The 14,320-nt window shown below is 50.3% G+C and overlaps 1 protein-coding gene across 4 annotated transcripts in view; it reads left to right on the top strand.

Moving 5' to 3' along the window:
* The window catches only part of LOC117507225 (ellis-van Creveld syndrome protein), a 69,081-nt gene that overhangs the window by 38,980 nt on the left and 15,781 nt on the right, over positions 1-14,320 (top strand). For all 4 annotated transcript variants that reach the window (XR_004559651.1, XM_034167046.1, XM_034167045.1 and 1 more), the window contains exon 14: positions 11,443-11,644. Coding sequence is in view for 3 of the 4 variants with exons in the window: in XM_034167046.1 (XP_034022937.1) it covers positions 11,443-11,644 (202 nt within the window). In the remaining variant the exon portion in view is untranslated. The remainder of the gene's footprint in view (positions 1-11,442; positions 11,645-14,320) is intronic.

Here is a 14,320-nt window from a genome sequence, read left to right as displayed (position 1 = left end):
TAACAATTTAATGTTGTGAACGTGCACAGTGAACATACAGACAATCTCAGAATATAATTACAGTCAAATTACAAGGGTGCGTGTGGGCAGGCTCGAGGATAGAAGACGTCCTGTCCTGAGAAGAGCCGGAACCACACCGATTTCCGACCCCACAGAACCTGGTGAATACTGGAGCCGCCAAGTCCCGAATTCCCAGGTGATCACCGTCCCCGACTGTCGATCTGGTACTGCTGGCGAAGAACAAAGACAGTCAAGTGTGGGTGTGTGTACACCCAGTAACAACAGCGGTGGGAATGCCACTCCACCTCTCACTCAATATGTTGCAGAGTACCGCAGTGATTCCTCAGGGGAAAAGAGTGCCGTACTGCACTCACTCGCCTCCACAGAAAAAGGAACCGGTACTCCTGCAAACACTCACAATATATAGATATATTGCAAAAGACACAAACGGCTGAGGATATTACCTCCAATGAAGTATGATATCTCGGCGATGAGGGTGAGATGACGTCTGGTCTTTATGGAGTGCGATGATGAAGAATGTGTGACAGCTGTCGGAATTAATGAGTTGACAGCTGTCACTCCGGCTGTGTCCGTGGCGGCAGCGCCCTCTCGTGCCTGAAGCCCGCCACTTCAGGGCAGGCGCCTTGGTGGTGGGCCAGCAGTACATCCTCTTCTGGCGGCCCACACCAACAGGACCTCCCCCCTCAAACGGGCGCCTCCTGGCGCCCGACCAGGCTTGTCCGGGTGTCTGCGGAGAAATCGGCCAGGAGGGCCGGGTCCAGGATGAAGCTCCTCTTCACCCAGGAGCGTTCTTCGGGTCCATACCCTTCCCAGTCCACAAATACTGGAACCCCGGCCCATTCGACGGACGTCCAGGAGCCGGCGCACTGTCAAGCGGCTCCCCGTCCAATGATCCGGGCAGGTGGCGGCGCCGGGACGGGAGCACAGAGGGGTGAGGTGTGGTGAGGCTTGAGTTGGACACATGAAAAACCGGGTGGATCCGCAGTGAAGCTGGGAGTCGGAGCTTCACTGCGGCAGGACTGAGGATTTTGAGGACCTTGAAAGGTCCAATGTACCGGTCCTTCAACTTGGGGGAGTCCACTTGGAGGGGGATGTCCTTCGTGGACAGCCACACCTCCTGCCCGGGCTGGTAAGCAGGGGCTGGGGATCGCCGGCGGTCTGCATGGGTCTTCGCCCTCGTCCGGGCCTTCAACAAGGCAGAACGGGCGGAGCGCCACACCCGACGGCACTTCCGCAGGTGGGCCTGGACCGAGGGCACACCGACCTCTCCCTCCACCACGGGGAACAACGGGGGCTGATACCCCAAACACACCTCAAATGGGGAGAGGCCGGTGGCGGAAGACACCTGGCTGTTATGCGCATACTCAATCCAGGCCAGATGGTTACTCCAGGCCGTCGGGTGCGCGGATGTGACGCAGCGGAGGGTCTGTTCCAGTTACTGGTTGGCCCGCTCTGCCTGTCCGTTCGTCTGTGGATGGTACCCGGACGAGAGGCTCACGGTGGCCCCCAGTTCCCTGCAGAAGCTCCTCCAGACGTGTGAGGAGAACTGGGGACCACGATCTCGAGACGATTGTCGGTGGTTATCCCATGCAGACGGACAACATGGTGGACCAGGAGGTCTGCTGTCTCCTGGGCTGTTGGGAGCTTCGGGAGGGCCACGAAGTGGGCCGCCTTGGAGAATCGGTCCACTATTGTGAAGATGGTGGTGTTGCCCTGGGACGGCGGGAGGCCCGTGACGAAATCCAGGCCGATGTGGGACCAGGGGCGATGAGGCACAGGAAGCGGTTGGAGTAGTCCTTGGGCCTTCCTGTGGTCAGCCTTGCCCCTGGCACAGGTGGTGCAGGCCTGGATATACTCCCGGACGTCGGCCTCCATAGACGCCCACCAGAAGCGCTGCCGGACAACTGCCACGGTCCTTCGCACCCCTGGATGACAGGAGAGCTTGGAACCGTGACAGAAGTCCAAGACTGCAGCTCTGGCCTCTGGTGGGACGTATAAACGGTTCTTCGGACCTGTACCTGGGTCCGGGCTCCGTGCCAGGGCCTCCCGGACGATCTTCTCCACGTCCCAGGTGAGGGTGGCCACGATAGTGGACTCCGGCAGGATGGGCTCCGGTGGATCCGACAGTGCAGTTTTGACCTCCTCTTTGTGTACCCGGGACAAGGCATCCGACCTCTGGTTCTTGGTCCCGGGGCGATAGGTGATCCGGAAGTCAAAACGCCCGAAGAACAGTGACCAGCGGGCTTGCCTGGGGTTCAGCCGCTTGGCGGTCCTGATATACTCCAGGTTCCGATGGTCAGTGAAAACCGTGAACGGCACAGACACTCCCTCCAACAGGTGTCTCCACTCCTCAAGAGCCTCTTTCACCGCAAGGAGTTCTCGATTGCCGACGTCATAGTTCCGTTCAGCCGGGGTCAACCTGCGTGAAAAGTAGGCACACGGGTGAAGAACCTTATCGGTCTCTCCGCTCTGGGACAGCACGGCTCCTATCCCTGAGTCAGAGGGCGTCCACTTCAACCACGAACTGGCGGCTAGGGTCGGGCTGCACCAAAACTGGCGCAGTAGAGAACCGCGTTTCAACTCCTTGAACGCGGCTTCGCACCGATCCGACCAGGTGAAGGGGACTTTTGGAGAGGTCAGGGCTGTCAGGGGGCTAACTACCTGACTGTAGCCCTTAATGAACCTCCTATAGAAATTAGCGAGCCGAGGAACTGTTGCAGCTTCCTACGGCTTGTTGGTTGGGGCCAATCTCTCACCGCCGCAACCTTGGCCGGATCAGGGCGACGGAGTTAGAGGAGATGATAAACCCCAGGAAGGACAAAGACGTTGGTGAAACTCGCACTTCTCGCCCTTCACAAACAGTTTGGTTCTCTAATAACCGCTGCAGGACCTGACGTACATGCTGGACATGGGTCTCAGGATCCGGAGAAAAGATGAGAATATCGTCCAGATATACGAAGACGAATCGGTGCAGGAAGTCCCGCAAGACGTCGTTAACCAAGGCTTGGAACGTCGCGGGGGCGTTGGTGAGGCCCGAAACGGCATGACCAGGTACTCAAAGTGACCTAATGGGTGTTAAATGCCGTCTTCCATTCGTCTCCCTTCCGGATCCGAACCAGGTGATACGCATTTCTAAGATCCAGCTTAGTAAAGATTTTGGCTCCATGCAAGGGGGTGAACACGGAATCCAACAATGGCAACGGGTATCGATTGCGAACCGTAATCTCATTCAGCCCGCTGTAATCAATGCATGGACGGAGTCCGCATCTTTCTTGCCCACAAAAAAGAAACCTGCCCCCATCGGGGAGGTGGAGTTCCGGATCAGCCCGGCAGCTAATGAGTCCCGGATGTAGGTCTCCATTGATTCGCGCTCAGGTCGTGAGAGGTGTACAGCCTGCTGGACGGGAACTCAGTGCCTGGAACCAAATCAATGGCACAATCGTACGGACGGTGCGGGGAAAGGGTGAGTGCCAGATCCTTGCTGAAGACGTCAGCAAGATCGTGGTACTCAACCGGCACTGCCGTCAGATTGGGAGGGACTTTGACCTCCTCCTTAGCCTGTAAACCGGGAGGAACCGAGGATCCTAAACACACCGATGGCAGGTTTTCGCTCCACTGAACCACCACCCCAGACGGCCAATCAATCCGGGGATTGTGCTCAAAATCCATGGGAAGCCCAAAATCACTCAAATCAAATCAAACTCAATCTCCTCCCGATGGTTTCCAGACACCACCAGAGTTACTGGTTGTGTCTTGGTGTGAGTAAAGGGAGGAGGGTGCCATCTAGTGCCCGAACCTGTAATGGCGAAGGAAGCGCCACCAGAGGGAGCCCTACCTCCCTTGCCCATCTGCTGTCTAGCAGATTCCCTTCTGACCCCGTGTCCACCAGTGCTGGGGCTTGAAGGGTTAAATCCCCGCTCAGGATTGTGACTGGGAGTCGTGTGGAAATACGTGTACGTCCCACGTGAATGTCTGGACCCAATTGAATGTTTTGACCCCCCCTTAGCCCAGTCTCTAAGGGCGAGTGTTGTCGTTTTGGCCGTTTGGGGCAGTTTTTCTGTATGTGCTCCTTTGAGCTGCAGAGGAAAACACTCCCGCAGATCAGCCTCCTCATTTTGGCCCTGTGCGTTTCCCTAACAACGTCAGCAGGGGGAGCTGTTACCCCACGGAGCGCTGTGGTTGTGGAGCGTGGGGAGGACGGCGCCTTTTCGAACCCGGAAGGGAGAGGGGCGGCGCGTATCCGGTCACGTCCTTCGCCTCGCTCTCGACGGCGTTCCTCCAACCGATTGTCTAACCGTATAACGAGATCGATAAGCCCATCTAAATCCCGCGGTTCCTCCTTAGTGCTCCTTCAGAACCAACAACAGTCTGTTTATGAAGGCGGCGCGGAGCGCAACGTTATTCCAGCCGAACCTCGCAGCCGCAATGCGGAAGTTGACTGCATAAGCGGCTGCGCTCTCGCGTCCCTGTCTCATTGACAGCAGCACGGTTGAAAGCGGTCTCTCCTCTGTTAGGGTGATCAAACACTGTTCTGAACTCCCCCACAAACCAGTGTATGCTGATAACAACCGTGAGTTCTGTTCCCAGAGCGCCATAGCCCAGGCGCGTGCTTTACCCCGAAGCAGAGCAATCACATAAGCTATTTTACTAGCATCTGACACGTACATGACGGGACGTTGTGCGAAGACAAGTGAACATTGCATGAGAAAGTCCGCGCACGTCTCCACACAACCTCCGTACGGCTCAGGAGGACTTATGTATGCTTCAGGGGATGGTGGGAGGGGTTGTTGAACCACCACTGGAACGTTCATATTCTGCACAGGGTCGGCAGGAGGACGAGCTGCAGCAGCGCCCTGAGCGCTCGCCGCCATCTGTGCGGAGAGAGCCTCCACCCTGCGGTTCAGGAGGATGTTTTGCTCGGTCATTTGGTCCAACCGAGCCGTAAAGGCGGTGAGAATGTCCTGTAGCTCACCAATCACGCCTCCTGCAGACGCCTGCGCTCCCTGCTCTCCCATTGGTCGTTCAACAGCCGGGTGACGCCCCTCGGAGTCCATGACGCTGGCCGAGATATCCTGTTGTGAAAGTGTAGTGACACGGACCCACAACAGGGGGCGCAAATGAACGGTCAATAGATGAGCCAAAAGGTAACAATTTAATGTTGTGAAACGTGCACAACGAATATACAGACAATCTCAGAATATAATTACAGTCAAATTACAAAGGTGACGTGTGGGCAGACTCGAGGATAGAAGACGTGTGTCCTGAGAAGAGCCGGAACCACACGATTTCCGCCCCCACAGAACCTGGTGAATACTGGAGCCGCCAAGTCCCGAATTCCCAGGTGATCACCGTCCCCGACTGTCGGATCTGGTACTGCTGGCGAAGAACAAAGACAGTCAAGTGTGGGTGTGTGTACACCCAGTAACAACAGCGGTGGGAATGCCACCTCCACCTCTCACTCAATATGTTGCAGAGTACCGCAGTGATTCCTCAGGGGAAAAGAGTGCCGTCCTGCACTCACTCAGCCTCCACAGAAAAAGGAACCGGTACTCCTGCAAACACTCACAATATACAGATATATTGCAAAAGACACAAACGGCTGAGGATTACCTCCAATGAAGTATGATATCTCGGCGATGAGGTGGAGATGACGTCTGGTCTTTATGGAGTGCGATGATGAAGAATGTGTGACAGCTGTCAGGAATTAATGAGTGACAGCTGTCACTCCGGCTGTGTCCGTGGCGGGCAGCGCCCTCTCGTGCCTGAAGCCCGCACTTCAGGCAGGGCGCCCTTTGGTGGTGGGCCAGCAGTACATCCTCTTCTGGCGGCCCACACAACAGCTACTGTATGTTTTACAGGAATTCCCTGGTAACCACAGCTGCCAGCGTTTTCCTGTACAAAAAAGTCATTTTTTACAGTGTAGCAATGCCCCGACGATCGCGCAGATAATGTGCCTTGTGCCTATTTTGCCAGTGGACAATTTATGTATTCCGTCGGTGATGCTGAACATCTGAGCAAGAATACTGTATGTCGTATGATTCGCAAGGTATTACTTGTTATGTGTCGACGCGGGTTGAGGAGCGGACCTGCATCTGACGGAACCCAGCGCCAAAACAACCAGAAAATGGTTCCAATAACAAAATTTATTTTCCCCCTGTGGTGCATAACAAAGTGTACAAACGAAAAATGCGTCTGTCTGGCGGAGTGAAGGACGGCGCGCTCTCCAGCGCCCAAAAGGATCGAAGCCCGGCGCTTCTGGACCCACGTTCACCGCCAAACACCCCCCAGGTGGACACGACAAACCGACTCTGCGAAGGATAGAAAAGGTGAGGTGAGTCAGCAGCTACAACCAATATCCTTCAAAGGCACACACTATCAGCAACACATTCAGGTCTGAATTTAAGCTTTATGTAAATGAGCAGCTTCTCACAACAGGTGGAGGATCATCAGTCCGCACGCCATGGCAGTGAAAAGCGAGCTGCACAATTCTCATCAATATTCACATATACTGCGTAACAAAATACCAAGTTACTGTTAACAATCATTCAGACAATCAAATCACCTCTGATGTGTGCTGACAGCATGTGTCCCTCACCCGTCTTCCTTCACAGGCACGATGTGTCAAACCCAGGCGCGGTCCTCAGTGTCTCACAAACGAACATCACAAGGTCGAGTTCCCGGCAATTCTGCTTGAATCACACATGACTTAAATGCAGAACGCCATCTCATTATCTGCTTCAGCTGAAAGTCTTTAAGGTTGCACGTGAGCACCATCCACAGGTGCTACACATTACGTTGATGAGGGTGAAGGACTCTTCTGCCAGCACCTTCTCCACAGACAATAAATCAGTTTGCATACACCTGGAGAGCAAAGAAAAGAAAAGAACACCAAAATGTCCAGCCACACCCCCCCAACACACAACAGTACCCCCCCTTTAACGGGAAGCCTCCCGGCGACCGAACAGACCAGGTCCGAGAACAGCACCTCCCTCTGGGGTCCTCGTCAGGAAGCAGACAGCATAATGCTCCCAAGGTCCACCACAGACAGCAGGACAGGGCACCGCAGCTGGAAGGCTGGCGGGCATCAACAAAAACCCCAAAACAGTCCCTAGTACAGCCCAACATACAAGAAAAACATAAAACCCACCCAAAACCTCCCCAGGGGACCGTCCCGTCCAACCCCGGGAAGAAAAGAAAAACTCCCAAATGCAAAAACCCAACACAGCCCCACAAACACAATACAAACATAAATGCATGAAAGAAAAATAACAAACAACCCCCCCAGAATGACTTGCAGAGCCCAACACCCCCCCAGAAGGCCTTTACCGCCGGTTCCAGGAGGAATAGCCAAAGCCGGAATCCCACAGAGGTCCCCAGGTACACATGGAGCAACGGCGCCCCCCAGAGGACCGTACCATCAAACCGCAGGAGGCACCCTCCCCACAACCCAGGAACCCCAGACCTGGCCACACTTGGCTAGTCGGCCCCACAAGCCAATTCCCCCCCAGAGGACCATCCCATCAACCCTGGAGGTGGAACCTGGAAGGAAACAAAAAAAACAAGTCCAACCCCCGGAGGACTACATTAAACAACCCCGGGGGCAAATAAAACAACCGATAAACCCTGTTACCTTCCCCAGCACCCCGAAAACCCCAGATCCCTCCCAGAGCCTTTCGGCAGCTCATTTTGGCGAACGGCACAAAACATCAAGCCGGGGAAGGGAACAGGAAAAACTAACCCGGCCCCAACCCCAAGGCGCAGCGGAAAACCGGAAATACGTCCGGTGCCCCAACTCGACCATACCCCAGCCTATCGAGAGGGGTGGAACTACCGAAATAGCGAACGGCAACAGATCGGCCCACCCCTCCGACTGAGGTATGTTCCCGCTGCACCACACCCCGGCAACACCAATGACGAACGGTACAAAGGCCCACCGAGGCTGGAGTGGAACCGGGCCCTAACCAAACCAGAAAAAACGCCCCTAACACCCCCCCCCCCCCTAGGTGCAGAGGTCTTCTGAGAACGCTCAGCGTGACCAACCTGCACCACCCCACAACCCACAAGACGAACGGTCTTGGGGCGAGTGAGGTTGGGGTTCGGGAAGTAGGGAAATAAAAAAAAAAACAACAAAACAAAACGACCCCAGACCCAAACAGAAAATACCTAAATACAAATAATAAAAACCAACGATTAACTGAGTCCAGGACAGGCTTCGAACCGCCTGTCGTTCACTCCACCAGATACGCCCCTGAATCCCCAAACAATTTATAACCCCTATTCAGAAAAAAAAAACATCAGCCCAAACAATTTTTTTTTTTTTTTTTTTGTGTATTATTTCGCCTGTCCCAGAACACCTGGAGAGACGTCACCACTATTCTTCTTGACGCTTATATGACGGGGCAATATAGCGGCTTCGGCTCGTCCGAGCTGCATGGGCTCATCTGCAAGAGGAGCCAGAGGTCCCGTCGGAGGAATCTCAGTGGGGCGAAGAAGAGGCAGCCCAGATCTGTGTCGGGGAAAGCCCCGAGATGAAAAAACCCGTTCTGATGGCCGCCCTCTCTCGCGTCCACGCTCCTTCATCCGATCATCTAGACGAATCACCAACGATATTAGCTCATCTAAATCATTTGGCTCGTCACGGACTACTAACTCGTCCTTTAATGGATCATTTAAACCAACCACAAACACTCCGCTTAATGCTGCGGCATTCCAACCGGACTGAGCAGGAAAAATTCGGAAATCCACAGAATAATCCGCCGCACTCCGCCTCCCCTTCCTGAGATTCAGCAACCGCTGGGCAACGGTATGAGCAAAAACCAGAGAACATTGTATCAAAAACGGAGCACAAGCTTCAACGTTTCCCGCATAAGGCTCCGGACGACAAATAATCAATTCGGAAGCCGAATCTCTGGGTGACGGAGTTATCTGCACCGGTATCGATGGTGCCGCAGCTGGAGCAGCAGGAAGCGGAACGGCTTGCGCTGCAAGCTCCGTAACGCGGACATCTGTTTGTTTAATTTGGTTTGTGAGATGCTGTAATTACTCCCATATTTTCTCCAAGTGTTCTTGAACTCTTTCGGCAAATGGAACCGCCTCTGCCGCTGGATCCATTATGGAATGGCCGGGAACTACTGTTATGTGTCGACGCGGGTTGAGGAGCGGACCTGCATCTGACGGAACCCAGCGCCAAAACAACCAGAAAACGGTTCCAATAACAAAACAATTTATTTTCCCCCTGTGGTGCATAACAAAGTGTACAAACGAAAAATGCGTCTGTCTGGCGGAGTGAAGGACGGCGCGCTCTCCAGCGCCCAAAAGGATCGAAGCCCGGCGCTTCTGGACCCACGTTCACCGCCAAACACCCCCCAGGTGGACACGACAAACCGACTCTGCGAAGGATAGAAAAGGTGAGGTAAGTCAGCAGCTACAACCAATATCCTTCAAAGGCACACACTATCAGCAACACATTCAGGTCTGAATTTAAGCTTTATGTAAATGAGCAGCTTCTCACAACAGGTGGAGGATCATCAGTCCGCACGCCATGGCAGTGAAAAGCGAGCTGCACAATTCTCATCAATATTCACATATACTGCGTAACAAAATACCAAGTTACTGTTAACAATCATTCAGACAATCAAATCACCTCTGATGTGTGCTGACAGCATGTGTCCCTCACCCGTCTTCCTTCACAGGCACGATGTGTCAAACCCAGGCGCGGTCCTCAGCGTCTCACAAACGAACATCACAAGGTCGAGTTCCCGGCAATTCTGCTTGAATCACACATGACTTAAATGCAGAACGCCATCTCATTATCTGCTTCAGCTGAAAGTCTTTAAGTTTACACGTGAGCATCATCCACAGGTGCTACACATTACGTTGATGAGGGTGAAGGACTCTTCTGCCAGCACCTTCTCCACAGACAATAAATCAGTTTGCATACCACCTGGAGAGCAAAGAAAAGAACACCAAAATGTCCAGCCACACCCCCCCAACACACAACATTACTTGCTCTATCTAAACTGTTGGATGCATTTGTCGGTTTCCCTGGCCATTTATCCGCAATGCAAATCAAAGAAGGGTTTTATGCAATCGCGGGTAATTACTAATATCAAAATAGGTCTAATGCATGTCCATTAATTAGGCGAAATGGGGCTTATATGCTATGAATATAAACCTACCGTTCTGAAGGATGTTTTTATATTTCATCTTCACCTGCTGCCAGGTGCGTTTGGCACTGCTATTGCATCTGAAATATTGACAGGATTAGGAATAGCAATCATACAGTCAAGGTAGCCTATTTAGGAAACATTAAATTAACCTAACATTTATTAGTAGGCCTATGCCCACTTCTGAATCGTGTTGCATCTGGGCATAATTAATGACAGAAGGTCATTTTCTTTACACATATTAGACATTCCACAGGTTAATCATCTGTAACAGATTTGGGGAACAATTGAATTGTACTTACGCATTTACCCGATCAGCAATACATTGCCAACAAGCCTGTCTTGCTTTATTGGCAGACGATGTGTTCGATTTCCCGCTTAACATTAATTTAAATTCCTCGTAGCTCCACATAATAATCGTGCATTCATCTTCGGTAAAGTAAGGTGACTGCGCCATCATTGAAAAATGGTGACGTGTGGTGCAACCTCCAATTAGGTTAACAGAGGTTCAACAAATCAACATCTTATTCAGCGTCATAGTACCGATTAACACCACTTGAGGAAACCAGGTTTTGTCAACCCCAGTTTAAGAGGTTGACCCTGGGTTACATCTGAGTAAGTTAACCCTGCTTCGTAGTACAGGCCCCAGGTTGTTCACTAACAGACAAACAAACAAACGGGTGAAAACATTACCTCCTCCAACTTCATTGGCGGAGGTAAAAATGCAGACACTGCTATTTTTTGAACAGCCTGATAGTCCTTTTTCTTCACTGTCTGTCAAGTAATAAATTTTATTTAAAAAAAATCTTCATATGTTGATTTGGATTAGAATGTGCAGTGTTCCCAACGCATTTGCTTGTGTGTAAATAAAAAAAAACAAATGATGGATTTTGAGCTTTACTCACTTTTGCTAACACATTGCTATTATTTTGAACACAACTCTCGTACACTCCGGACAACACAGTGCATGATTTGAGGTGAGGTCTACAGACCCTCAAGAATTTTGTGATGCCAGGATTTTAGTTATTAGTTCAACAAATAATTCAACCAGTATACAGAGATATATATATATCGATTTCTTGGTTGCATTGTTCAATTGTTAATTGTTAATTGCTGAAATCTTGTGTCGCCTTTTCTGTAGGGACTATTAATATAAGGCCACATGTTTTCCTTTTTGGCGGCCTATCAGCTCATGCCTAAATTCCTTCTACAGTATGAGCTACTTAAAAACAATGTGTTCTGATTTATTTCTCAGTCTAGTGGGGATGCTGTTAGAGAAGAAACATGAGCACCTGTTGGTGGCGATGCAGCGATGTTTTATTGTCAGGCACTTCTCTCTGCACTTGCTGAAGGAGATGAGGCTATCCAAGCTGAAGGTACTCTGTCAGACTGATGTCACGGCTGTGCTCACAGAAGATCCCAGTAACAGCCAGCAATGTGCCAGTGCCACTTTAAAGGTTGGGACAATTGTTCACACATATAATCAGTTGTACACACACACAAAATATTTTCTTAGGTGTTCAGAATTTTGAACGCTGGTTAAAAAAAATAGGGACAGCAGTATGGATTGTCACTTACTCCATTTACAACCCCAATTCCAATGAAGTTGGGACGTTGTATAAAATGTAAATAAAAACAGAATACAATGATTTGCAAATCCTCTTCAACCTATATTGCGAAATATAGCGAAGATTTGTCCCATCCTGTCTATGGCTGATGCTGAGACCCTGATCCATGCGTTTATCTCTTCTAGATTGGACTACTGCAATGTTCTATTTTCTGGTTTACTGCAGTCTAGCATTAGGGCTCTCCAATTGGTTCAAAATGCTGCAGCCAGACTTTTGACACGAAGCAGAAAGTTCGACCACATTACACCCATTTTGGCATCCCTTCACTGGCTTCCTGTCCCAGTGAGATGAGATTTTAAGGTTCTGCGACTAGTCTATAAAATTGTTCACGGACTGGCACCTCCGTACCAAGCTGACCTAATTAAACCTTATGTACTGGCCCGGGCTTTGTGTTCTCAGGGTGCAGGACTACTTTGTGTCCCTACGGTAATAAGAAGTCTGCAGGTCATAGAGCTTTCTCTTATCATGCCCCTGTTCTGTGGAATGGTCTCCTTGCATCAATAAAACAGTCAGATTCTGTGGAGACTTTCAACTCCAGACTTAAGACGCACTTATTTTCCCTTTCGTATGGCTAGCATACTGGTATAGTTTTGTTGTATGCTTTTTACTCTTTTAATTCATTTTATTAGGAAACTGAGCGTGCCACGGCCTCAACTTTACTTCAAGTCTGAAGTATTAGAATTCTGGGTCTTTTTGTGAAGCTTGGGGCTAGTGGCCGGCGATCACCTTAGTATTTCTTCTGTTTTTCTTGTTGTTTAATGCTGAGAAATTAAAAAGTATTTCTTGTCTTTCTGATGCCTGATTCTGTTTTTTCTCTCTGTTTACGTTGCAGCTCCATCCAGAGATGGGAGTTGTATTTATGCTGGTGACCTTCCTGTCCTGTGCACCAACATCATTTCCTGTATATTCGTTTTTGTGAATTGTTCTGTGAATTGTTCTGTAATTTATGTCTGTAGCATGGCCCAAGCAGAGGGTCACCCCTTTGAGTCGGGTCTGCTTGAGGTTTCTTCCTTAGAGGGAGTGTTTCCTTACCACTGTTGCTCTGGGGGTTAGTAAGGTTAGACCTTACCTGTGTGAAGCACCTTGAGGCAACTCTGTTGTGATTTGGCGCTATATAAATTAAAAAATATATATTCAATTGAATACACCACAAAGACAAAATATTTAATGTTCAAACTGATAAACTTTATTGTTTTTGTGCAAATATTTGCTCATTTTGAAATGGATGCCTGCAACACGTTTCAAAAAAGCTGGGACAGTGGTATGTTTACCACTGTGTTACATCACCTTTCCTTCTAACAACACTCAATAAGCATTTGGGAACTGAGGACACTAATTGTTGAAGCTTTGTAGGTGGAATTCTTTCCCATTCTTGTTTGATGTACGGCTTCAGTTGTTCAACAGTCCGGGGTCTGCGTTGTTGTATTTTGCGCTTCATAATATGCCACACATTTTCAATGGGTGACAGGTCTGGAATGCAGGCAGGCCAGTCTAGTACCTGCACTCTTTTACTATGAAGCCACGCTGTTGTAACACGTGCAGAATGTGGCTTGGCATTGTCTTAATGAAATAAGCAGAGACGTCCCTGAAAAAGACGTTGCTTGGATGTTAGCATGTGTTGCTCCAAAACCTGGATGTACCTTTCAGCATTGATGGTGCCATCACAGATGTTTAAGTTGCACATACCATGGGCACTAACACCCACCCCCACCCCCCCACCCCCATACTATCACAGATCAGAATCGCCTTTATTGTCATTGTAATTTGCATTACAACGAGATTTGAGTGCAACTCCAAAAAGGTGCTTTCTGTGGTGCGAGTAATTTTTAGCCAAATAAAAGATAGTGAAATTTAACGGTAAATTATTCAGAGTATATGTACAACTAATATAAACATAAGGTAAAATGAAATGAAATGTGGACTAAGTAATGTAAAACGAGAATTATATACAACTGTGGAATCATATTGCACTGGAATATTGCACTTGAAGGTGCGAATTGAGTGATTTGTTTATGTTCAGAGCAGTGATCGCTTTGGGGAGAAAGCTGTCCCTGAGTCTGTTTGTCCTAGTTTTGATTGACCTATACCGTCAGCCAGAGGGTAGTAGGTCAAACAGGTGGTTGCTGGGGTGGGTTGCGTCTTTGCTGATGCTGGCAGCTCTACTGAGGTAGCGAGAGCTGGCAATGTCTTCCAGGCTGGGCAGGGAGCAGCCAGTGATCCCCTGGGCCGTTTTGATCACCCTCTGCAGCGCTCTCCTGTCTACTGCTGAGCACCCCCCCATACCACACTGTGATGCAGTACGTCAGGATGCTCTCGATGGTGGCTCTGTAGAACAACACCAGCAGCTTCTCCTCCAGATTGTTTCTCCTGAGCACCCTCAGGAAGTGAAGTCGCTGCTGGGCTTTCTTCACCACCACTGTGGTGTTGGCAGTCCAGGAGAGGCTGTCAGAGAGCTGCACTCCCGGGAACCTGATGGAGCTGACCCTTTCCACACAGTCCCCTTGG

This window comes from Thalassophryne amazonica, chromosome 3 (genome assembly GCF_902500255.1).
Source record: "Thalassophryne amazonica chromosome 3, fThaAma1.1, whole genome shotgun sequence".
Taxonomy (NCBI): domain Eukaryota; kingdom Metazoa; phylum Chordata; class Actinopteri; order Batrachoidiformes; family Batrachoididae; genus Thalassophryne; species Thalassophryne amazonica.
This window is presented reverse-complemented; position numbering and strand designations above follow the sequence as displayed.